At 50.7% G+C, this 26,177-nt stretch overlaps 1 protein-coding gene and 1 pseudogene across 5 annotated transcripts in view; one reads left to right on the top strand and one right to left on the bottom strand.

Annotated features, from left to right (window-relative positions):
• The first annotated feature begins 636 nt into the window (after nt 1–636).
• On the top strand, nt 637–11,271 carry LOC137356859 (ras-related protein Rab-11A-like; annotated as a pseudogene).
• A 4,488-nt stretch (nt 11,272–15,759) lies between these two features.
• Nucleotides 15,760–26,177, bottom strand: part of LOC137356788 (multiple epidermal growth factor-like domains protein 10) — a 128,203-nt gene continuing 117,785 nt past the window's right edge. For all 5 annotated transcript variants that reach the window (XM_068022554.1, XM_068022549.1, XM_068022550.1 and 2 more), the window contains 3 exons: nt 21,629–21,691; nt 21,093–21,299; nt 15,760–17,029 (listed from right to left, as the gene is read on the bottom strand). In XM_068022554.1, the coding sequence (XP_067878655.1) occupies nt 16,869–17,029; nt 21,093–21,299; nt 21,629–21,691 (431 nt within the window). In that variant the 3' untranslated portion in view covers nt 15,760–16,868. The remainder of the gene's footprint in view (nt 17,030–21,092; nt 21,300–21,628; nt 21,692–26,177) is intronic.

Raw genomic sequence — 26,177 nt, 5'->3', positions numbered from 1 at the left:
GGAGGTGACATTGCTGGACTGGGTGTAGGTCAGCGAGTGCAGAGCGGTGATGGGCGAACGGGACATGGCAGCAGAGACTGCGATGAGCTCCGTTCTGGTTGCAGACGGGTTGAGTGTCGGGCCTTGAGTGTAAGGGCCTGTCTTTTGAGTTGCAGGGCCCCAGGCCCTGCGTGGCCCCATCTCCATTGACATCTATACAATGCAGTGAGGGCCTTCGGCAGGAGGTCTGATATTGGGACTCTGTGAACTGCGGCCTCGCAGTTGGGGGCTGACTGAGCAACTGCGCGTGCCCTCCGGATGACCTGTCTGATTGGTGTTCTCTCTCAAAATGGAGCCTCGGGCCTAGTTGGATGTCAGCAGGTGTTGGTGAGATTCTACTATTTGTAGGATCACTGGCCAGCCTCTTCTCGCTCCAGTATAGACTGAGACACACACGGGCAGTACAGTACCAGGCGGGAGTGAAACAATCCCTTTTATCCACTGTACGTGTATAAGAAGCTCTCCTCCCACCACGGCGTGGCAGCCGGCCTGTCCCGTCGCTAGGCCCTGTGGTAGTTGGAGCCTGAGGTTTCTTCGGCTGATTACGCCATTGGCGACACTTGCACTACCCGAGTTCCTGCCTCTCCGGAGCACTTGATGCTGAGCTCCCAAGGGGTTGTGGGTTCGAGCCCCGGAAACCAGGCCAGCGCTGCGGGAGCGCGGCACTCTCGGAGCGTGAGGTGGTTGGACTGGGGGCCGTTATTCGGCGCTGTCCGTGGGAGCTTGCTGTGCGCAAATCGGCTGCTGCGTTTCCGACATTACAACAGCGAACATCCTGAGGAAGGTGACAGGCGCTATGGAAATGCAGGCCTCTTTTTTTTTTTTTCCTTCCCTGTAGCCGATCAGATTGATTTCAGGAGGCTTTACGGGATTGCGAGAAGTAAGGAGGGAGCTCTGATTGTCACGAGGCTTCCCGTGTGTGGTGTCTGGGACCGGGTGTAACCGTTCGGTGCCACGCTGAGACTTGTGTATTAAACTACCGAGGCCAAGTGGGATGTTTGTGCCAGTAAATTGAATGGAATCTAAACTCAGTGCCATTGACACAAGGGATGTGGTGCCAAGTGACGTTTGGTCTGGCAGGCAGTCAAACCATCTGAGGCATGACTCGACTTTCAACTGATTGCTTCACAAGGACAGGCAACCCCCGCCGAGCCTGGGCCTAGGTGCTCCCTGCTTGGCCGTGGTTGCAGGCAACACCTCTGCTTGTGCCCGGGCCTAGGTGTTAAACATTGGGCTGTAGAGGCACGTGACTCCTGGGCGCTGAGTTGACTTGAAATCCTTCTGAAAGTGCGGAGCTCAGGATTGGACACGATACTGCAGCTGGGGACTAACCAGGGGTTTACGAAGGGTTACCCCAACTCCTCTTCCAATAGCGGCCCTGGGATCTTTTTAACCCACCTTGAGAGAGGCAGACGGTGGGGGGGGTGGCGGGGCTTCGGTTTAGCGTTTCATCCTAAAAGACTGCACCTCCGACAGTGTGGCACTCCCTCAGTACTGGCATTGTGGAGTGTTGGCCTAGATTATGGGCTGGAGCCTCTGGAGTCAGGCTACGGCCTTCTGACCCGGAGGTGCAAGCGACCCAATGAGTCACATTTGCTGCCCAAGAATCTCGCTGTGTCTCTCCGAGAGTGCCGATCGATTCGAATTTTGAAGTAATTGTGTGTTTTGGTTTTTTTTGTACCGGTTATTTCTCTCATTTCCATGTGTCTCTCTCTCTCTTTCTCTCTCCTCAGTTGTGCTGATTGGTGATTCCGGAGTGGGAAGAGTAATCTCCTGTCACGTTTCACACGCAATGAGTTTAACCTCGAGAGCAAGAGCACGATCGGAGTGGAGTTCGCCACCAGGAGCATTCGAGTGGAGAGCAAGATGGTCAAGGCACAAATCTGGACACGGCCGGCCAGGAACGCTACCGGGCCATCACATCCGCGTGAGTCCGTCCCCTCGCCGGCTGAGGGGGGGGGGGGGGGGGGAAAGAGAGCTGGGCCAGGCCTCGAGCCCGATCCGCTGTTTGGTCCCATCGCGGTCGGGATCTCCGTTCCGTCGACCCGCCCTGGCTTCCCTGGCGCCTGATAGAAATCTACCCGTCTTAACGTAGCGCTGAGGGAGTGCCGCGCTGTCGGAGGTGCCGTCCTTTGAACGAGATGTTAAACCGAGCCCCCCCGGGTGGGTGTGAAAGTTGCCATTTGATCCCCCCCCCCCCCCCCCCCCTTTCCCCCAACCCACCGGTACGCCAAGGTATTTAGGGGCAGGGCGTTAATGGGTGCGGTCTGCAGTTCAGGGGTCACCTCTCTCGTCACCCAGCCGCTCCCTTTTTAACACCACCCAGTCTTAAGTATTTCAGCAGCCTCCGGTCACTTTGAGATTAAGGCCTGTTGAAGTCAAATGGCGGATATTTCCTGCTACTGGGTAGGCTTGCTGTAGATTACTGAAGCTGCCTTCCTTTTGTACCTGCACTCCATTAAACAAACGTAGCCCTGGGCTGAAATCCAATTCCACACTGCTCTTCCAGTCCCGATCCGCCGTGCAAGGGCAGCTTGGCTGGGTGGGGCGATAAATATTTAATCAGCAGTGTCAACCCTGCCAGGCTGCTCGGATTAGCTTGTACGACAGGTAACCTAACACTGGGCTTTCTGTGAAAGCTGCGGGGGAGGGAGGGGGATGCTAAACGCTTTTCCAGCCGGTTGAGGGAGGTTCCTTTTGAAAGGAACAGGTCATAGAAACATAGGGAGCAGGGGTAGGCCATTCGGCCCTTCGGGGCTGCTCCGTCACTCAAAAAAGATCATGGCTGATGGTCTAATTCAGTACCCTGTTCCCGCTTTCTCCCCATCTCCCTTGATCCCTTTGGTATTAAGAAATATATCCATCTCCTTCTTGAATATATTTAATGACTTGGCCTCCACTGCCTTCTGCGGTAGAGAATTCCACAGGTTCACCACCCTCTGAGTGAAGAAATTTCTCATCTCGGTTCTAAATGGTATACCCCGTATCCTGAGACTGTGACCCCTGGTTCTGGACTCCCCATCCATCGGGAACATCCTTCCTGCATCTAGCCTGTCTAGTCCTGTTAGAATTTTATAGGTTTCTATAAGATCCCCTCTCATTCTTTTAAACTCTAGTGAATATAGGCCTAGTCAACCCAATCTCTCCTCATACGTCAATCCTGCCATCCCAGGAATCAGTCTAGTAAATCTTCTTTGCACTCGCTCCATGGCAAGAACATCCTTCCTCAGATAAGGAGACCAAAACTGCACACAATACTCCAGATGTGATCTCACCAAGGCCCTGTATAACTGCAGTAAGACATCCTGCTCCGGTACTCAAATCCTCTTGCAATGAAGGCCAACATACCATTCGCCTTCCTAACTGCTTGCTGCACCTGAATGCTTGCTTTCAGTGACTGGTGCACAAGGACACCCAGGTCTTGCTGCACCTCCCTCTTTCTCAATCTATCACCATTCAGATAATCTGCCTTTGTTTTACAACCAAAGTGGATAACCTCACATTTATCCACATTATACTGCATCTGCCATGCACTTGCCCACTCACCCAACTTGTCCAAATCACACTGGAGCCTCTTTGCATCCTCCTCCCAGCTCGCATTCCCCACTAGCTTTGTGTCGTCTGCAAAATTGGAAATGTTACATTTAGTTCCCTCACCCAAGTCATTAATATATATTGTGAATAGCTGGGGCCCAAGCACTGATCCTGCGGTACCCCACTGGTCACTGCCTGCCACCGGAAAAAGACCCGCTTATTCTGTTTCCTTTCTGTCAATCAATTCTCAATCCATGCCAGTATATTACCCCCAATCCCATGTGCTTTAATTTTGCACACTAGCCTCTTACATGGGACCTTTATCAAAAGCCTTCTGAAAATCCAAATACACCACATCCACTGGTTCTCCCTTATCTATTCTACTAGTTACGTCCTCAAAAAAAACTCCAGTAGATTTGTTAAGCGTGATTTCCCTTTCATAAACCCATGTTGACTTTTTCTAATCCCATTTATGCTTTCCAGGTGTTCTGCTATCACATCCTTTATAATAGACTCTAGCATTTTCCCCACTACTGATGTAAGGCTAACTGGTCTGTAATTCCCTGTTTTTTTTTCTCTCCCTCCTTTTTTAAATAGTGGGGTTACATTTGCCACCCTCCAATCTGTGTAGGAACTGCTCCAGAGTCTATAGAGCTCTGGAAGATGACCACCAATGCATCCACTATTTCCAGGGCCACTTTCTTTAGTACTCTGGGATGTAGATTATCAGGCCCTGGGGATTTGTCAGTTTTTAACTCCATTAATTTCCCTAGCACTTTTTTTTTACTAATACTGATTTCCTTCAGTTCCTCCCTCTCATTAGACCCTTGGTTCCCTAACATTTCTGGGAGGTTATTTGTGTCCTCCTTTTGTGAGATCAACTGGGAAAGTGAGCAAGGGAGTGGCAAATGTAATTTAACGCAGACAAGTGCGAGGTGTTGCATTTTGGGAAGTTAAACCAGGGCAGGACATATGCAGTGAATGGCAGGGCCCTGGGGAGTGTTCTTGAGCAGAGACACCTTGGGATGCAAGTACATAGTTCCCCGAAAGTGGCAACACAGGTAGACAGGGTGGTGAAGAAGGCGTATGGCATGCTTGCCTTCATCGGCCGAGGCATTGAGTACAAGAGTTGGGATGTCATGTTACAGTTGTACATAACGTTGGTTAGGCCGCATTTGGAGTACTGTGTACAGTTCTGGTCGCCGCACTACAGGAAAGATGTGATTAAGCTCGAGAGGGTGCAGGAAAGATTCACAAGGATGTTGCCTGGTTTGGAGGCTTGAGTTATAAAGAGAGATTGGATAGGCTGGGTCTGTTTTCCCTGGAGCGAAGGAGGCTGAGAGGGGACACGATAGAGGTATATAAAATTATGAGAGGCATAGATAGGGTAGATAGCCAGAGTCTGTTTCCCATGGTAGGGGTGAGTAAAACTAGAGGGCATAGATTTAAGGTGAGAGGGAGGAGGTTTAAAGGGGATCAAAGGGGTAAATTTTTCACACAAAGAATAGTGGGTATCTGGAATGAGCTGCCTGAGGAGGTGGTGGAGGCAGGAACAGTAGCAACATTTAAGAGGCATCTGGACTGGTACTTGAATAAGCAAGGCAGAGAGGGATATGGAATTAATGCAGGCAGGTGGGATTAGTATAGATAGGCTTTATGGTCGGCATGGACGCGGTGGGCCGAAGGGCCTGTTTCTATGCTGTACGACTCTATGACTAAGACAGAACCAAAGTATATATTTAATTGTTCTGCCATTTCTTTGTTCCCCGTTATAATTTCCCCCGTTTCTGACTGTAAGGGACCTACATTTGTCGTCTTTAATCTTATTCTCTTATATTTATAGAGGCTTTTAGTCAGTTTTTATGTTCCCTGCAAGTTTACTGTCCTCGACTTTTTTTCCCCCCCCCGCTTAATCAACCTCTTTGTCCTCCTTTGCTGAATTCTAAACGTGCTCCCAATCCTCAGACTTGCTGCTTTTTCTGGCTATTTTTTATGCCGCCTCTTTGGATCTAATACTATCCCTAATTTCTTTTGTAAGCCACCTTTCTGGTTTTATTTTTGCACCATACAGGAATGAATAATTGTTGTAATTCATGCACACGTTCTTTAAATATTATCCATTGCCTATCCACCGTCAACCCTTTCAGTAAAGTTTCCCCAAAACACCATAGCCAACTCGCGTCTCGTGCCTTCGTGGTTTCCGTTTAGATTCGGGGCCCGAGTTTCGGATTCAAATACTTCACTCTCCATCTCCAGTCAAATTCAAGATGGCGGATGGGCCTTGAACTGGACAATGCTAAATTGTTCCAACTTGGGACCGATCCTTGAAGGGGTTGGATCTAATTTATTCTAGACTGGGATGGTGTGCAAGGGAACTGTGTGATTGAATTTGAGGTAACGATGTGTTTTTTTTTTTTGCTGGGATCTTGGTGAGAAGGCTGCCTTATGGCCTAAATTAAAATGGAGGCCGGGGTGGGGATTGACTTGGGCGTTTGCCTCTGTTCAGTACCTGTATGTGTGTGTGTCTGTCTTTCTGCTGCAGATATTACCGAGGGGCAGTCGGGGCACTCTTGGTTTACGATATCGCGAAGCACCTGACCTACGAGAACGTGGAACGTTGGTTGAAGGAGTTGAGAGATCACGCCGACTCCAACATTGTCATCATGCTGGTGGGCAACAAGAGTGACTTGAGGCACCTGCGAGCGGTTCCCACGGAGGAGGCCAAGACCTTTGCAGGTACGGTGTTGAAGGAGGGAGAAATTTGCTAGCAGTGTTCAAAATGGTGAAGGGCTTTGATGGGGTAAGTGAGGAGAAACTGGCAGGAGAGTCGGTAACCGGAGGGGGACGGATTTAAGATGGGCGATTGAGAATTTCTTTTTACGCAGCAAGTTGTTGCGTCGCCTGAACTAGAGACTTTTCACTTTCATTCCGACTGGGCTTCAGGCTCTATTTAATTTTGCTTTCCTGCTAATTAAGGGAGGGGGAGAAAAGATTTGCATTTCTATGACGCCTGTCACGGCCTTAGGATGTCCCAAAGGGCTTTACAACCAATGAAGTGTTTTTTTTTTTTTGAAGCGCGGTCACTGTTTTAACGTAGGAGGCGCGGAGGCCAATTTGCGCAAAGCAAGATCCCACATTCAGCAACGTGATGATGACCCTCAACCCACATCACTCAAAGAACAGACGATCCGGGTCATTATCACGTTGCTGTTTGTGGGAGCTTGCTGTGCGCAAAATGGCTGCCGTGTTCCGACATGCCAACGTGACAAAAAAAAGTATTCCGTTGCCTGTGAGCTTTTTTTTTTTCTTGGGCGTCCTGAGGGCTTGTTAGATGTCGTAGGAGCGAAAGTTGCTTTTTGTAAAAAAAAAAATCTGGCTGTTATTTTAAAGACCATTTTGCTGCATGTTTTAAATACCTGTGCGTCTTGGAATAAAAGGACGCCAGGCTTGTGTCTCGTATTTCAACTGAATTCCTTTTGAGCGAGCTTGAACAAGTTGGTTAGTGGGTTGAGTCAGTACCGCTGAGTGTTGCACAGTAACCGGTTGGGTTCGGTTGAGTTGGGTTGGGTTGGGTTGGGCAGTGACTCTTTGCCTTCACATATCCCATTTCAAACCTGAAGCAGCCCAACCTCTTTCCCTCCTGCTGGGGCCAATGAAGCAATCGTTCGAGCCGGAGAACGGTAGGCTTTGTGAGGCGGCTTTCTCTTCAACCTCCAAAGCAGAGCCTTGGATCATTCCTGTTGGGTTGCCAACTCCTTGAAGGGTTGACCGCTTTTTTTTTTTTCTTCCACCTCCTGTGTTTACCAGAGGAGTGTAGCTGACCTCTGACCTTGTGGTTGGCCTCCTCACAGATTCCATTTGGCGCACTCTCTATCTGGGCCTTCCTGATTTTAAGGCTCTGCTCAGACCCCCATCTGGAGTAACTGGGTTCAGTTCCGGGCCCCGCACCTCCGGAAGGATATATTGTCCTTGGAGGGGGTGAAGTGCAGATTCACCAGAATGATCCCGGGGATGAAAGGGTTAAATTACGAGGACAGGTTACACAGACTGGGCTTGTATTCCCTCGAGTGTAGAAGATTAAGGGGGTGATCTAATCGAGGGGGTTTAAGATGATTAAAGGATTCGATCGGGTCGATAGAGAGAAACTATTTCCTCTGGTGGGGGGGGGAGGGGGAGTCCAGAACAAGGGGGCAGAACCTTAAAATTGAGCCAGGCCGTTCAGGGATGATGTCAGGAAGCACTTCTTCAAACTGAGATTGATAGATTTCTGTTGGGTTAAGGGGATTAAGGATTACAGAACCAAGGCGGGAGATGGAGTTAAGATACAGATCAGCCTTGATCTAATTCCATGGCAGAACAGCCTCGAAGGGCTGAATGGCCTCCTCCTGTGTTCGTTAACTTGAGGTGGTAGGGCAACAGAACAGGACACAGTGCATTTGAAGGCACTGACTCCAGTACTTAATGCAGCCCCTGATGTACAAACTCTAGTTTAACTGAACCTTTCTCTTCACTGTAGTATGTACTGGCAGACGCCCTGGGTCCCTGTTTTGTCTGCACTCTTCCGATCTGGCCTTGACCGCCCCCCTCCCCCGATTCCCAATCGTAACAAGGAGGCCCATCGCCAGCACCGTCTCGTCCCATCAACTCGGGAGATTCAGACATCGAAGAGCTTGGGCGTGGTTGTGTCCTGTTTCCCCCCCCCCCCCCCCCCCCCCCCCCACCGCCGGGTGAAAGCTTCATCCTGTGGGAGCATTTCTGAGGGGGAGCGTGTGACGTTGTCGTCTACAGTGATCTTCCGCCCCCCTCCCCACCCCCCCCCCCCCGCCAATGCAGGCGTGGATCGAAGCCGATTCTCGATGCATTTATGGGGAGGCTGAAGGCAGGGGTGGGGGGAGGTTGGGGAGAGGTACTTAGAGCGGAGGCGGTTTGTGTGGAGCACCAACCAGTTGGGCCGAATGGCCTGTTGCTCTGCTGCAAATTTGATCGCATGGTGGCCTCGGAGCAATTAACACCTAGGGGATTGAGCTCCAGCGTGGAGGGAGAGATCTGAATGCTATTTTGTGGCATAAATCTCAAGCTGCCCTCATTCATGTGATATAATGGGTAGACACCTGTACGAGAGTGTACTGGAAGACTGGGGATGCACGGATGAGGTGGGTACTGCCCCGTTTTTTTTTTTTTTTTGTTTATATCTTTCTCTCCTTCCAGAAAAGAATGACGTGTCGTTCATCGAGACCTCGGCGCTGGATTCCACCAACGTGGAGATTGCTTTTCAGACCGTCCTCACAGGTAGGGCTGGGGCTGCTCCTCCTCTGCTGCTGCTTCCAGGGCGGGTAGACTCGTGACTCTGTACGGGTGGCCAACTGTATCTGTCCCAGGGTGGTGTCTGCCTTGTCACATTGTCCAACCAGGCTTTCTTTACCAATCTGATTTTTTTTTTCTTTTTATACAACCTCCAAGCCACTGATTGGAGCACATCTCACTAATTTGGATTATCCACCAAGAGCTATTGAAAAGGCTATTTTTCACCCCCCCCCCCCCCAGACCCGCAGAACTCTAGGGCCAATGTTACCCACGAGGTTCTGGGCCGCAGATTGGACCTTGCCTTGTGCCATTCCCACTACCCCTCCCCACCGCCCCTGCCTCCCCGGACGATCTGGGTGATGCCACACGGAGGAGAAGCCAATGAATGCCCTACATGGAACCTACCAGGACTGGGCTTGCACGTGATTCCAGTCTCTCTAAATCGTTAATGTCGCAACCAAAAGGCAGCGCCTCCGACAGTGCGGCACTCCCTCGGTACTGGCACTGGGAGCGTCAGCCTGGATTATGGGCTCAAGTCTGTGGAGTGGGGGCTCAAACCCACCACCTTCTGACTGAGTGGAGAGGGCGACTGCCTGAGCCGCAGCTGACACCTCCTCCTAACCTTCTCTGCTCTCGGGCGAACAACTCTGTCCTCTCGACGTGACGGAAACTCCCTCGTCCCTGGTAACTCTGTGGTGCTTGATTTGGGGTTTTTTTTTTTTTTGCCCATTCTCTTGACTGTTTTTTTTTGTCTTGATGTTGGTAACCTTGCAATGACCTTCCCAATCGCCTTTCCAGAAATCTACCGGATTGTGTCCCAGCGCCAGATGTCGACGGATCCCCGCGATCACGAAGTGGGCCCCAGCAAGGACGTCGTAGCCATATCCGTCCCTCCAATAGACAAGGGCAGCAAGACCCAGTGCTGCCAGAATATATAAGCTGTGTTTTGAGCCTCCGACCCCTCTTGTATTTGCCAGTGTTCTGCGTGTCCGATCTGTCCCCACAACGTGCCAGCCGACCAAAATTAGCAACTGTACAGCGGGGCCCATTTGGCACTGTGTATTTGTGTGTCCAGGGGGAGGGGCGGAGGGGGTGGGAGGTGAGTGAGGAGCAGCGGTTTGGGTGAGACGCCAATTCAGAAAGTAGGAAGGACTGTGGGACGGATTGACGCGTGGCAACTTCTGAGCATCTTTAGCGCAGGGCCACTTGAAAACAAACCAACCGTGGAAAGTTGTGGAAAAGCACAGCACCCGATCACCGTCGGGAAGGGTTGGGGTCAGTGGTTCTGCTGACGGGTCAACAGGGTGTTGACCTCTCAAGTGCCCGATGACCAGCTGTGCTTTAATTTTCCATTCCTGGATTTCCACCATTTTTTTTTCCTTTAAATGTTTTTCCTTTTTATTTCCTCCTTCCACTACTCTCGTCCTTTCCTCTGTTGTGTCTTCCCTAAGGAATGGCCTTGTGTGAAGATCTTGCCTGGTGGCTCACGCCTTCCTGCGATCTTTTGAGGGGCGGGCGGGCCTCCTTTTTGTGTGTCCTTAGCGACAGTGGTTCTTAGGGGGTGGGGAGATGTGGGTTGGTATGTTGTCCCCTTAAGATAACTTGTAGTCCTCCATTAAGACTAACTCGTTCCCGGGCTCTGATAACTAACCCAAAGTTGTCTACCTATATTTTTACAGATTGATTCCTCCTTTCCCGGATGCGGGCTCATGGGCGTGTTTTGCCTTTATTCTAGAATTTTCCACCGCGTTTCCCCTCACGGGAGTGAATACCAGACAGCATGTGTTGTCCGTTCAGTTTGAAGCCATGTTCTCCAGGTGCCCTGTTCCTGACCAAACGCTGAGGGGTTTCTTTCCTCTTAATTTTGTAACTGGTCATCTCTAACTTCACCTTTTTAATCAAAGGTTACATCACAGTAATTGGAGGGTCCTGAGGCCAGTTTTCAATATTAAAGTGTGCTGCCTTTAACTCTTCCCCAAAGAAAAGTCCATTTCTCCTTGTGTATATGGGCTGCCCTGTCTGTTCTCTGACCGCCCCTTCCAGTTAAGAATTGGGGTGCCACCTTGATATTGTAGTCCTTGACCGAACACTCTCTTCCCTCTTCTGTTTTGCCAGCCCCTCCACGTTTTTTTTTGTGTTGTCCGTCCTGGAAGTTGCACACTGATGGCGTTGTTGGCCAAATGAGAGGGTCCTCTTGTTAAATTTTGATTTAAGGAGGTGACACCTCACTAGGCCTGTCCTGGGAAACTGTCGTGAGGGCCTAGGGGTTGCTGCGAACTGCCTGTAGGACTCTTGCGCTGGTGAATCTGTTACTTCTGTGCAATATGTGGGGAAATTCATAAAACGTGTATTTTATTGCAGATAAATTATATTGGATTAAAATTCCAAAGCAAACACCGTCTCTTGTCTCTTTTTTTTTTTGGGGGGGTCCTGGCTCGTGGCAGCAGGGATTTCTCTGGTCACCTGGGCCCACCTTGAGTTTCAAGCCGGCAGTCTTCCCTAACCGCCAGAAGTTTGAGTAAAATCTCTCCACCTCAGGCCGTCAAAAAGTGCTTTACAGCCAATGAGGCACTCTTTTGAAGTGTAGTCACTGTTGGAATGTCGGAAAGGTGGCAGCCAATTTGTGCCCAGCAAGATCCCACAAACAACAATGAGAAAACCAGATAGTCTGTAGGTTTTTGTTCTTAGTGATGTTGGTTGAAGGATAAATATTAGACCCCCACCCCCCTTAGCCCTTCCAGTAAGTGGGATCATTTACATCCGCCTTTTTGAGGGCAGACAGGGCCCTTGGTTTAATGTCTCATCCGAAAGACGGCACCTCTGACAGTAGAAAGACAAAATGACTTGGAGCTCCATGTATGTAGGTTGAAAAAACGTCATGAACAGGTACAGACAATAATTAAAAAGGTTAATGGAACGCCGGCCTTTATATCTCGAGGACTCCCAAGGGTTAAATTGCGAGGAGGGATTACACAAATTAGGGTTGTATTCCCTGGAATTTAGGTAGTTAAGGGGCGATTTTTCAGTTTTTCAAGATATAAGAAACAGAGAACGCGAGAAGAGACTGGCAGCTAACAAAAAGGAATCCCAAAGACTTCTATCGGCATAGAAGTAGTAAAAAGATGGTAAAAGGAGAACTGGACTGATTAGGGAACAAAAAGGGGATTTATGCATGGAGGCAGAGGGCACGCCTGAGGTATTTCAATAAGCACTTGAAACGCCACAGCACCCAAGGCTAAATACTGGAAAATTGGGATTAGTTACGTGCTTGATGGCAGGCAGTGACTAGTGGGGTACCGCAGGGATCGGTGCTAGGACCCCAGCTATTCACAATATACATTAATGATTTAGATGAGGGAACTAAATGTAATATCTCCAAATTTTCAGATGATGCAAAACTGGGTGGGAGGGTGCACTGTGAGGAGGATGCAGAGAGGCTTCAGGGTGTTTTGGACAAGTTGAGTGAGTGGGCTAATGCAGTATAATGTGGATAAATGTGAGGTTATCCACTTTAGTAGCAAAACAGGAAGGCAGATTGTTATCTGAATGGCTATAAACTGAGAGAGGGGAATATGCAGCAAGACCTGGGTGTTCTTTTACACCAGTCGCTGAAGGTAAGCATGCAGGTGTAACAGGTGGTAAAAAAGGCAAATGGTATGTTGGCCTTCATAGCGAGAGGATGTGAGTACAGGAGCAGGGATGTCTTGCTGCAGTTTTACAGGGCCTTGGTGAGGCCACACCTGGAATATTGTGTGCAGTTTTCGTCTCCTTATCTGAGGAAGGATGCTCTTGCTATAGAGGGAGTGCAGCGAAGGTTTACCAGACTGATTCCTGGGATGGCAGGACTGACATATGAGGAGAGATTGAGTCGGTTAGGATTATATTTGCTGGAGTTCAGAAGAGTGAGGGGGGGGATCTCCTAGAAACCTGTAAAATTCTAACAGGATTTGACAGGGTAGATGCAGGAAGGATGTTCCCGATGGTGGGGGAGTCCAGAACCAGGGGTCATGGTCTAAGGATACGGGGCAAACCTTTCAGGACTGAGATGAGGAAAAATGTCTTCACCCAGAGAGTGGTGAACCTGTGGAATTCGCTACCACAGAAAGCAGTTGAGGCCAAAACATTGGATGTTTTCAAGAAGGAGTTAGATATAGCTCTTGGGGTGAAAGGGATCAAAGGATATGGGGAGAAAGTGGGAACAGGTTACTGATTTGGATGATCAGCCATGATTATAATGAATGGCGGAGCAGGCTCGAAGGGCCGAATGGCCTACTCTCCTATTTTCTATGTTTCTATGGCCAGCACAGACATGATGGGCCGAAGGGCCTGTACTGTTCTATGTTCTATTGACTCCAAGAGTCTACTTTGCATCTGTCTTTGCCAAGGAAGAAGATGCAACCCAGCTCACAGTGAAAGAGGAGGTAATTAATATGCTTGAAGAGTTTAAAATTAATGAGCTATTAGATTGGCTGTCTATACTTAAAGTTGATTAAAGCACCAGGACCTGATGGGCATCCAAGGATACTGAGGAGAGTGAGGGTGAAAATCGCAGAGGCACTGGCCATAACTTTTTCAGCCTTCCTTAGACTCGGGGGTGGTGCCAGAGGACTGGAGAATTGTAAACATTACACCCTTGTTCAAAAAAGGATGTAAAGATAAGCCCAGCAACTATAGACCAGTCAGTTTAACTGCGGTGGTGGGGAAACTTCTAGAAAAAATTATTTGGGGCAAAATTAAGTCACATGGACAATTGTGAGTTGAGGAAAGCCAGCATAGATTTGTCAAAGGAAAATCATGTTTAACTTGCTGGTGTTTTTTGAGGAGGTAACAGAGAGGGTTGATGAGGGTAATGCTGTTGATGTGGTGTACATGGACTTTCAAAAGGCATTTGATACAGTGACACACAACAGACTTGTGCGTAAAGTAATAGCTCGTGGAATAAAAGGGATGGTAGCACAACGTGGATACGGAATTGGATGAGTGACCGGAAACAAAGAGTAATGGTTAATGGGTGTGTTTCGGGCTGGAGGAAGGTTAGTAGTGGAGTTCCCCAAGTGTTCATGTTGGGAGCTTTTGCTCTTCCTGATGTATATATTAATGACCGAGACCTTGGTGTATAGGGCACAATTTCAAAATGTGCAGATGATAGGGAACTTGGAATCATTGTGAACAGCGAGGAGGATAGTGTAGAACAGGGTTGTCCAATGAAGGGCCTGCACGGCAGGATCTGTCCCGCCAATGGTTCCCATTCAGCCCGATGGTGTAAACTGTACCTGGGGCCGTTCCTCATCCTCACAGGGGATCTGTGACTGGAGATGGAAAATTTCCCATTGTCGTCTTCTTACAGACCAGCCTTTTAAAAAAAAAAAAAATCACAAGACAGTTTCACAACTGATAGGTACTAACATTGGGGACAGTGGTTTCCCAACTTCGGACTGTCAGAGAGACAGGGTGGGGGGTGACAGAGACAGAAAGAGAGAGAGAGAGGGGAGACAGAGAAAGAGGGGAGGACTCCGAGTGAGGATGATACAGAGGGGGGGGAACACGGAGTGAGAGAGACAGAGAGAGTGATCATGATCACTCAGACAGAATGATATCTATCCGAAATACTCCATCACTACAAATGTGCAGGCAGACATTGACAACTTGTGCAAGCAAAAAATGCTAGGTATCTCACTATATCTGTGTTCAACATAGTGAAGAGAAAGTATGTCAATAATCATCTCATTTAAAGCTTCTTCACAAAAATGTACATTTGTTGTTTTGATTAATAGTAAGATAAATTTTTAATGCCTTTCTGTGAAATTGTCTCACTGCACCCCCCCCTCCCCCCCCCCCCCTCCCCCATGTAAGACAAAAATTGTAATGGGGCCTCCCACGTGAAAAGGTTAGACAACCCTGGTGTAGAACTTCAAAAGGACATAGACAAGTTGGTGGAATGGGAAGACAGATGGCAGATGAAGTTAAATGCGGAGAAATGTGAAATGATTCATTTTGGTCGGAAGAACATGGAGAGACAATATAAAATAAAGGGTACAATTCTAAAGGGGGTGCAGGAGCAGAGGGACCTGGGTGTAAATGTGCAGAAGTCATTGAAGGTGGCAGGACAGGTTGAGAGAGCGGTTAATAAAGAATGCAGTATCCTGGGCATTATTAATAAGGGCAGAGAGTACACGAACGAGGAAATAATGTTAAACTTGTATAAAGCATTAGTTTGGCCCCAGCTGGAGTATTGTGTCCAGTTCTGAGCACCACACTATAGGAAAGATGTGAAGGAATTTGAGAAAGTGTAGAAAAGATTCAGGAGAATGGTTCTGGGGATGAGGAATTTCAGTTATGAAGATAGACTGGAGAAGTTAGGACTGGTTTCCTTGGAGAAGAGAAGGCCGAGAGGTGACGTGATAGAGGTATCGAAAATCATGCGGGACCTGGACAGAGCAGATAGGGAGATTGAGAGGGCACAGATTTAAGTTAAAAGGTGTTACAAGCAATGGCGACATGCGGAAAGACTTTTTTACGCAGCGAGTGGTTAAGGTCTGGAACGCGCTGCCCGAGTGTGTGGTGGAGGCAGGTTCAACTGAAGCATTCAAAAAGGGAATTAGACAGTTATGTGAAAAGGAAGAGTGTGCAGGGTTGAGGAGAATGCGGGGGAATGGCAGTAGGCGAATTGTCCACTTGGAGAGCCAGTGCAGACGCGATGGGCTGAATGGCCTCCTCCTGTTCCTGTGTCGCGCTCCCTCGGTACTGGCACTGGGAGTGTCGGTTTGGATTATGGATTTAAGGCTCCGGAGCAAAGGGTAGCTGCATAGGTTGCCGAGCGAGCGTTTGAACATTTGACACTCTGTACTCCAATATAAACTGTGTTCAGTCTCCCAACACCCATGCCGTTCGTGAAAAACTTTATTTAAAAAAAAAGGGTCCAGCTCCTAGTTCCTTTGACTCAGAACTGGAAGCACAGATTAACCTAACAATGGCTTGCATCGCTAATATAGTGATCCGGCCACCCGCATTATGAAGGACAAACTGTGTTACGTGATCCAAATATATCAACAGGAGCCCTCAGTTGAATAACTCTGACAGTGCGGCACTCCCTCAGTGCTGGCACTGAGGCGCGCCGGCCTGGATTATGGGCTCAAGTCTCTGGAGTGGGGGCTCGAACCCACGGCCTCCTGACCCAGAGGTGAGAGGGCGCCCCACTGGCCCTCCGTGGCTCCTGATTGGTTCGTTCGGTGAACTGGCAGGATCTTGCCCCCGATTGGCTCGGCGGTCATGGCCAGATTTACAGATGTATGCTCGATGTGGAACCCCGTTCGCCAAGCTGAATCGGGGTTGGGGGCAGGGGAGGGGTTGTCTGTTCCTTTGCGGCCCTCGTTTCCTCGTGGTCCGCGTTTCCTCCATTTCCTGCGTTGTTTATGGTCCGTGTTTCTCGCGGCCTGCGCCTCTTTTGATCTGCGTTTCCTCGTGGTCTGTACTTTTCTACGTGTTGTGTTTCCCAATGGTCTGTGTTTCCCTCCGGATGGCGTTCCTTGGTGGTGGAGGGGGGGAGGAGGCCTGTGTTTCCCAATGGCCTGCGTTCATTGGTTGCCACCATCCTTGCGCAGACTGACCAAAGTCCCCTTCTGTAGTCGGCCGGGAAACTGCCTGAGGGATTGCCCCCCCGCCCCCCAACCCCCTCCACAACTCAATGATTCCGGCCGCTCAGAACATCCCATCAGGTTCCTGTAACCACCGGCTGGGAAATTCTGGGATCTCCTGCTCCTGAGAAACGGTCTGAATAATGTGGCCTTTGGAAGGGGAACAGTGTGGCGTCTGTTCAGACGATGTCTGGCCAATTCGTTGGAATGGTATCGTCCAATGGAATGGTCCCATTTCTTAACTGACATAACAAAGGGCCAATCGGGTGCTGGTGTCTGGGCCCTCCCTTGCACCCCCCCCCCCCCTCCCCTTCCTCAGCAATTCCCCCCTCCACCTACCCCTGGATTGGCCACGTTTTATCGGTGTTGCTGTGGGAATTTGGGCGAGGGGGGGTAATGTCGCACTGGAGGCAGGTCGTAGTGGCTGGGGATGTGGCTGTTCTTGGGGGAGTCATAGTGGCTCTGGGATTCCCGAGGGGATTGCTCCGTCTCTCCGTCTGCTCCGCGGATGCTTCTCCCTGGTCGGGGGGTGGGGAAGGGAAAAAAAGGACGTGTCAGATTAATGTCGCCCTTTCACAGGAGCCCGCCTTCATCCGCCACTGGAGTCAAGGAGTGAGAGAGAGAGAGAAAGACTTGCATTTTGCTAGCACCCGTCTTGCCAATGAAGCGCTTTTCGAAATGCCGCCAGGTGGCAGTCAATTTATGCACAGCAAGATCCCAACAGACCGCCACGAGGTAATGACCAGATAATCTGTCACAGCGTCCGTGTATATCGTACGAGGTGCCTGGTAGATGACCTCCCCTGTCAGTCACAGCCCACATGACTACCTGGCTCACAAACGGAATATACAGCCCCTTCCCGCCTCACGCAACGGACTCTTGACACTGCGCACCCTTTCGGAAGGCAGCAAGATGCTTTGGGCTGAGGAGGTTAACTGCTCTTTAACCACGAGCAAGGAATATCATGCTGAAGCTTTATAAAGGTTCCCAGCTGGAGCTTTGGGTCCAATTCCGGGCCCCACACTTTAGGAAGGATGTCAGGACCTCGGAGAGGGTGCGGAGGGAGATTTACCGGAATGGGAGCGGGGATGAGGGACTCCAGTTAATGTGGAGAGACTGGGAGAAGCTGGGATTGTTCCCCTTAGAGCAGAGAAGGCTAAGGGGGTGATTTAATCGGGGCGTTCGAACATGAGGATGAGAATTTTAAAATTTAAATGTTGCTGGATTGGGAGCCAATGTAGGTGCACTCGATCACCTCGCTCCCACTCCGTAATACTGACCTGTTCGACCGAGCATTTGGTCACCTGGCCCTAATTCTTTTTATTCGTTTCTTGGGATGTGGGCGTCACTGGCCAGGCCAGCATTTATTGCCCCATCCCTATTTGCCCCTTGAGAAGGGGGTGGTGAGCTGCCTTCGTGAACCGCTGCAGTCCATGTGGGGTAGGTACACCCAGAGTGCGGTGAGGAAGGGAGTTCCAGGATTTTGACCCAGCGACAGTGAAGGAACGGCCGATATAGTTCCAAGTCAGGATGGTGTGTGGCTTGGAGGGGGACTTGCAGGTGGTGGTGTTCCCATGCATCTGCTGCCCTTGTCCTTCCAGTTGGTAGAGGTCACGGGTTTGGAAGGTGCTGTTTAAGGAGCCTTGGTGCGTTGCTGCAGTGCATCTTGTAGATGGTACACACTGCTGCCACTGTGCGTCGGTGGTGGAGGGAGTGAATGTTTGTAGATGGGGTGCCAATCAAATGGGCTGCTTTGTCCTGGATGGTGTCGAGCTTCTTGAGTGTTGTTGGAGCTGCACCCATCCAGGCAAGTGGAGAGTATTCCATCACACTCCTGACTTGTGCCTTGTAGATGGTGGACAGGCTTTGGGGAGTCAGGAGGTGAGTTACTCACCGCAGAATTCTGAGCTTCTGACCTGCTCTTGTAGCCACAGTATTTATATGGCTACTCCATTTCAGTTTCTCGTCAATGATAACCCCTGGGATGTTGATAGTGGGGGATTCAGCGATGGTAATGCCATTGAATGTCAAGGGGAGATGGTTAGATTCTCTCTTGTTGGAGATGGTCATTGCCTGGCACTTGTGTGGCGCGAATGTTAATTGTCACTTATCAGCCCAAGCCTGGATATTGTCCAGGTCTTGCTGCATTTCTACACAGACTGCTTCAGTATCTGAGGAGTCACGAATGGTGCTGAACATTGTGCAATCATCAGCGAACATCCCCACATCTGACCTTATGATTGAAGGAAGGTCATTGATGAAGCAGCTGAAGATGGTTGGGCCTAGGACACTACCCTGAGGAACTCCTGCAGTGATGTCCTGGAGCTCAGATGATTGACCTCCAACAACCACAACCATCTTCCTTTGTGCTCGGTATGACTCCAACCAGCGGAGGATTTTCCCCCTGATTCCCATTGACCTCAGTTTTGCGAGGGCTCCTTGATGTCATACTCGGTCAAATTCTGCCTTGATGTCAAGGGCAGTCACTCTCACCTCACCTCTGGAGTTCAGCTTTTTTGTCCATGTTTAAACCAAGGCTGTAATGAGGTCAGGAGCTGAGTGGCCCTGGCAGAATCCAAACTGAGCGTCACTGAACAGGTTATTGCTAAGAAAGTGTCGCTTGATGGCACCGTTGATGACACCTTCCATCACTTTACTGATGATTGAGAGTAGACTGATGGGGCAGTAATTGGTCGGGTTGGACTTGTCCTGCTTTTTGTGTACAGGACATACCTGGGCAATTTTCCACATTGCCGGGTAGATGCCAGCGTTGTGACTGTACTGGAACAGCTTGGCTGGGGGAAGTTCTGGAGCACAGGTCTTCAGTACTATTGCCGGAATATTGTCAGGGCCCATAGCCTTTGCAGTATCCAGTGCCTTCAGTCATTTCTTGATATCACACGGAGTGAATCGAATTGGCTGAAGTCTGGCATCTGTAATGCTGGGGACTTCAGGAGGAGGCCGAGATGGATCAACAACTCGGCACTTCTGGCTGAAGATTGTTGCAAATGCTTCAGCCTTATCTTTCACACTGATGTGCTGGGCTCCCCCATCATTGAGGATGGGGATATTTGTGGTGCCACCTCCTCCAGTTAGTTATTTAATTGTCCACCACCATTCACGACTGGATGTGGCAGGACTGCAGAGCTTAGATCTGATCCGTTGGTTATGGGATCGCTTAGCTCTGTCTATCGCGTGCTGCTTACGCAGTTTGGCATGCAGATAGTCCTGTGTTGTAGCTTCACCAGGTTGACACCTCATTTTGAGGTATGCCTGGTGCTGCTCCTGGCATGCCCTCCTGCACTCTTCATTGAACCAGGGTTGGTCTCCTGGCTTGATGGTAATGGTAGAGTGGGGGATATGCCGGGCCATCTGGTTACAGATTGTGGTTGAGTACAATTCTGCTGCTGCTGATGGCCCACAGCGCCTCATGGATGCCCAGTTTTGCATTGCGAGATCTGTTTGAAATCTATCCCATTTAGCACGGTGATAGTGCCACACAACACGATGGACGGTATCCTCAATGTGAAGGCGGGACTTCGTCTCCACAAGGACTGTGCGTTGGTCACTCCTACCAATACAGTCATGGACAGATGCATCTGTGGCAGGCAGGTTGGTGACGACGAGGTCAAGTATGTTTTTCCCTCTTGTTGGTTCCCCCACCACCTGCCGCAGACCCAGTCTCGCAGATATGTCCTTTAGGACTTGGCCAGCTCGGTCAGTTGTGGTGCTACCGAGCCACTCTTGGTGATGGACAGTGAAGTCCCCCACCCCCAGAGTACATTCTGCCCCCTTGTCACCCTCAGTGCTTCCTCCAAGTGCTGTTCAACATGGAGGAGTACTGAGTCATCAGCTGAGGGAGGGCGGTAGGTGGTAAACAGCAGGAGGTTTCCTTGTCAATGTTTGATCTGATGCCACGAGACGTCATGGGGTTCGATGTCGATGTTGAGGACTCAGCAGGGCAACTCCCTCCCTACTGTATACCACTGTGCTGCCACCTCTGGTGGGTCTGTCCTACCGGTGGGACAGGACATACCCGGGGATGGTGATGGCAGTGTCTGGGACATTGTCTGTAAGGTATAATTCCGTGAGTATGACTATGTCAGGCTGTTGCTTGACTCGACTGTGGGACAGTTCTCCCAACTATCTCTCCCTAATATCTCCTTATGTGGCTCGGGGGTCAATTTCTGGCTGATTTATGCTCCTGTGAAGCACCTTGGGATGTTTTACGATGTTAAATGTGCTATATAAATGCAGCTTTATGTTGTTGAAAACAGAAGTGGGCACAGTGAAACCTGTCAGGGGGGCCATATGGGTAACAGCGCCCCCTCCCCTCACTCCCTCACCTCCTCTTAGACCTCAGCCCTCATACCCTCACATCCTCATCACTCACCCCTCACCCTTATCCCCCTCTCTCCCTCACCCCTCACACCCTCACCCCACCCTCCTTCACCTTGGTCGCTCACGACCATGCCCATTTTCACCCTGACCCCTCGTCCTTTGTGCCCGAACCCCTCACCATCACTTGCACCCCCCTAAAAATTCAGCCCCTCGTGCCCCCTCACCCCTCGTGTCACTCACCTCCCTCAGGATTACCCTTTCCTGGTTCGACGAAGAGCCCGATCTCAGTGTAAGATGCATCCTGCCCGACCGGCGAGGTCATCTCCACGTAGCTGCTCTCTGAGGGTTTCCCGCTGAGCGAGGGGAGGTCGCGGATTGTGGCGTAGGGATTTTCGCCGCTGCTCACCGAACAGTCACTGGAGGTGCAGGCCGAACCTTTGATATAATCTGTGGATGGCAAGGAGAGGTCAGGGGTTAGGGGTCAGGTCCCACTGACAGCCTGGAACAAAGCGGTGAGGAGGGAGAGAAGTGAGGATGTGAAGGGTGAGGGGGGGTGTGGGGAACGAGAGGCAATGGTTGGGGCGGCGAGGGTGAGGTGGAGGGATGAGGTGTGAGGGGGACGAGGGCGAAAGGGCAAGGGGTCAAAAAGTGAGGGGATGAGGACTGAGAGGTAAGGGAGCTGAGGAATAAAAGGACAAGGAGAGAGGGGTGAGGGGCCAAGAGATGAGAGGGGCTGAGGAGGGATGAGAGACTCGAGGGGTAAAAGGCTTATGTACCTGTGTTGTAGTATTTCCCCAGACTGTTGCTGTAGCTGTAGCTTCTATCAAGTCCGCAGGCACCTGTACACAGAGTGAGGGCGAGATGAGGGAGGGGGGAGATGAAGAGGCAGATGGGAGGAGGAGAGGAGGCAAAAGAGAGAGAGAGAGATGGAAAGAAGGGCAGATAAAACAGGTTGTAGTCGGAGAAAGAGAGAGAGAAAGGCGGAAGAGAGAGAAAAGGAGGGAGGGAGAATGGGAGAGGGGAAGATGGAGAGAGATAAGGGAGGGGTCGGTAGAGAGAGACAAAGTTATATGCAGGCACAGAGACATGAAGAGGGAGAGGGAACAGCAGAGAAAAATGGAGGAGAGCAGACGGAGAGAGAGAGAGAAACGGAGAGGGAAACAGAGAGGGACAGAAGCGAGATGGTAGCAGTCAGACAGAATCAGAGAAGCAGAAATAGTGAAAGACAGAGAACAAATGGCCCAAGAGAAATGCAGAAAGAGAGAGAGGGACAGTGTGTGAAAGGAATAAATAAATGGTCAACCTTTAATTTGACTTGTAAACTTTCCATAAAACATGACATAAATGCTCAATTAATCATCTCCCAACATCTAAACTGTTTATGTTGTCCCATCTCCCGTTTAATTTTGTTAATTTAATGGTGTTGGAAAATGGTGACCCATCAAACACTCCCAGGACAGGTACAGCACGGGGTTAGATACAGAGTAAAGCTCCCTCTACACTGTCCCCATCAAACACTCCCAGGACAGGTACAGCACGGGGTTAGATACAGAGTAAAGCTCCCTCTACACTGTCCCCATCAAACACTCCCAGGACAGGTACAGCACGGGGGTTAGATACAGAGTAAAGCTCCCTCTACACTGTCCCCATCAAACACTCCCAGGACAGGTACAGCACGGGGGTTAGATACGGAGTAAAGCTCCCTCTACACTGGGGCGGCACAGTGGCGCAGTGGTTAGCGCTGCAGCCTCACAGCTGCAGGGACCCGGGTTCGATTCTGGGTACTGCCTGTGTGGAGTTTGCAAGTTCTCCCTGTGTCTGCGTGGGTTTTCTCCGGGTGCTCCGGTTTCCTCCCACAAGCCAAAGACTTGCAGGTTGGTAGGTAAATTGGCCATTATAAATTGTCACTAGTATAGGTAGGTGGTAGGGAAATATAGGGACAGGTGGGGATGTTTGGTAGGAATATGGGATTAGTGTAGGATTAGTACAAATGGGTGGTTGATGGTCGGCACAGACTCGGTGGGCTGAAGGGCCTGTTTCAGTGCTGTATCTCTAATCTAATCTAATCACTCCCAGGACAGGTACAGCACGGGGTTAGATACAGAGTAAAGCTCCCTCTACACTGTCCCCATCAAACACTCCCAGGACAGGTACAGCACAGGGGTTAGATACAGAGTAAAGCTCCCTCTACACTGTCCCCATCAAACACTCCCAGGACAGGTACAGTACGGGGTTAGATACAGAGCAAAGCTCCCTCTACACTACCCCCATCAAACACTCCCAGGACAGGTAGAACACGGGGTTTGGGGGCTTGGGAGTGCGGAACGCTCCCGGCCGAGCTGACCCCCGCTTGGCCGGAACTGCTCATCGGACCCAGGCCCCGAAACCCTCCTCAGGTGCCGGTCCCGCACAACCTGAGCCGCCTCTCGGAAATGCCCTCTGTGCCATTCCAATCGGTGTGGAGGGGTTTCCTGTACGGGCTGCTCCTGCCCACTCTCTACTTCCACGCCCTCGTCAGCCGGCCGGACACACCCTGGCGGTCCGCGTTGCCATCTAGCGGCGAGGGGAAACCCCGATGGAGGTCTGGGGAGGAGGGTGCTGCACAGAGCAGTCCCGTGTAATAGACTTTTAAGTAGGTTCACGGACTCCCAGGCCACCTGTACTTTCTGCGGCCTGGACGAGTCCGTGTTCCACATTTATACGGAGTGTGCGAGGTTGCAGCCCCTCTTTGAGTATCTGAAGGGGCTGCTCCTCAAATTCTGGCTGCACTTCAGTCCCACGCTCCTGATCTTTGGGCACCCGGTGCGGAGGGGCTTGGGCCGGGAGGAGGATCTCCTCGTCGGTCTGCTCCTGGGCCTGGCCACGGTGGCAATTCACAGGTCCAGGCTGCGGGCCGTCGGGGGGTCCGTCCTCCCCGATTGCCTGCCCCTCTTCCGCGGTTACGTTCGCGCCCGGGTGTCCCTGGAAAAGGAGCATGCGGTGTCCGCCGGTACGCTTGAGGCCTTCCGCGACCGGTGGGCACCGCAGGGACTGGAGTGCATCGTCGACGCCGAGAATGGCATTTTAATTTGAGTTTTTTTGCTTATTTATCTGTTTTTAATAAAGTTATTTAAAAAAAATATGTATATAAAGGGGGCCTGAGGAATAAAGGCCCCCTCGACATGAAATATATAAAAGGGGCCTGGGGTATAAAGGCCAGAAAAGAGAAAAAAAGAAAAAAAAACAGGTTAGAAAAAAAAGGGGTCTTTAAATATGATCAGAATGAATCTTGAGAACATGTTCCGTCCATCTAGCTGACAGCATTTACAATATGAAAAGGAGATCAAATGGTAATTTCACAATCAAAGCGGCTTCTCAGAATCTTTACCTTCAGGATTATCAATTTAAATGTGATAATAGTATTTATTTATCTGTTGTTTGGATGTGGACAATGACGCTAAGGGCTGGTTGGCCGGAGAAGCTGGTGCTGAGCTGTCACTTTGAGCATTCTGATGAGAATATGGGAGAGGGACTGGCTCGGCCAATGGCGTTCCAGGTCAGTCCCATCTTGTTGGACTGGAGTCACGTTGGGGAGGGGTGACAGCTTCCCCGCTAAAGGCCGTCAAGGTGGGCTTTCAGGACCATTTAGAAAATGGTGAAGGGCACCAGTAAATAGGGGGGAATTTGGGGGAGGGGGCAGGAAATGGGGGAATTGGGGGAGGACACCGGTAAATGGGGGGAATTGGGGGAGGGGGCAGGAAATGGGGGAATTGGGGGCAGGCACCTGTAAATGGGGGGAATTGGGGGAGGGGGCAGGAAATGGGGGAATTGGAGCAGGCACCTGTAAATGGGGGGAATTGGGGGAGGGAACCAGTAAATGGGGAGAATTGGGGAAGGGTGCCAGTAAATGGGGCATGGGGGGAGGGTACCAGTAAATGGGGGAATTGGGGGCGGGTACCTGTAAATGGGGGGAATTGGGGGAGGGCAACAGCAAATGGGGGAATTGAGGGAGGGGGCAGGAAATGGGGGGAATTGGAGGAGGACACCAGTAAATGGGGGGAATTGGGGGACAGCCCCAGTAAATGGGGGGAATTGGGGGAGGGCAATAGTAAATGGGGGGTTTGGGGGAGGGTACCAGTAAATGGAGGATTGGGGGAGGGTACCAGTAAATGGGGGATTGGGGGAGGGTACCAGTAAATGGGGGGATTGGGGGAGGGTACCAGTAAATGGGGAATTGAGGGAGGGTACCAGTAAATGGGGGTTTGGGGGAGGGTACCAGTAAATGGGGCATTGGGGGAGGGTACAGTAAATGGGGGATTGGGGGAGGGTGCGTAAATGGCGGGATGGGGGAGGGTACCAGTAAATGGAGGATTGGGGAGGGTACCAGTAAATGGGGCATTGGGGGAGGGTACAGTAAATGGGGGATTGGGGGAGGGTGTGTAAATGGCGGGATGGGGGAGGGTACCATTAAATGGGGGATTGGGGGAGGGTACCAGTAAATGGGGGATTGGGAGAGGGTACGTAAATCGCGGGATTGGGGGGTGTACCAGTAAATAGGGGATTGCGGGAGGCCACCAGTAAATGGGGGGATTGGGGGAAGGGGCAGTAAATGGGGGGATTGGGAGGGACATCAGTAAATGGGGGTATTGTGGGAGGCGGCAGGGAAAGGGGGAATTGGGGGAGGGGCACCAGTAAATGGGGGGGATTGGGGAAGGGGCAGGGAAAGAGGGAATTGGGGGAGGGGCACCAGTAAATGGGGGGATTGGGGGAGGGGGCAGGGAAAGGGGGGAATTATGGAAGGTCATCAGTAAATGGGGAATTGGGGGAGGGGCATCAGTAAATTGGGAATTGGGGGAGGGGCATCAGTAAATGGGGTGATTGGTGAGGGGGCAGTAAATGGGGGATTGAGGGAGGGGACAGTAAATGGGGGGATTGGGGAGGGGCAATAAATGGGGGGGGGGGTTGAGGGAGGGGAAGTAAATGGGGGGATTGAGGGAGGGACTGTAAATGGGGGAATTGGGGGAGGGGCAGTAAATGGGGTATTAGGGAGGGGTCAGTAAATGGAGAATGGGGGAGGGGCAGTAAATGGGGGGATTGAGAGAGGGGGCAGTAAATGGGCCTTTCCTCAGCTGACCGAGAAGACCTGAGAGGGGTTTTTAAAGTGATGAACGGGTTTCGATAGGATAGATATAGGGATAAGGGTGAGACCGGAACTAGGGGGTCATCAATATAAGACAGTCAGTAATAAATCCAATGGGGAACTCAGGAGAAACGCCTTTCCCCGGAGAGTGGTGAGAATGTGGAACTCGCTACCACAGGGAGTGGTTGAGGGGGAATAGCAGAGAT

This window comes from Heterodontus francisci, chromosome 46 (assembly GCF_036365525.1).
Source record: "Heterodontus francisci isolate sHetFra1 chromosome 46, sHetFra1.hap1, whole genome shotgun sequence".
Taxonomy (NCBI): domain Eukaryota; kingdom Metazoa; phylum Chordata; class Chondrichthyes; order Heterodontiformes; family Heterodontidae; genus Heterodontus; species Heterodontus francisci.
Note: the sequence above shows the minus strand (reverse complement) of the source record. Positions and strands in the feature narration are given on the sequence as shown.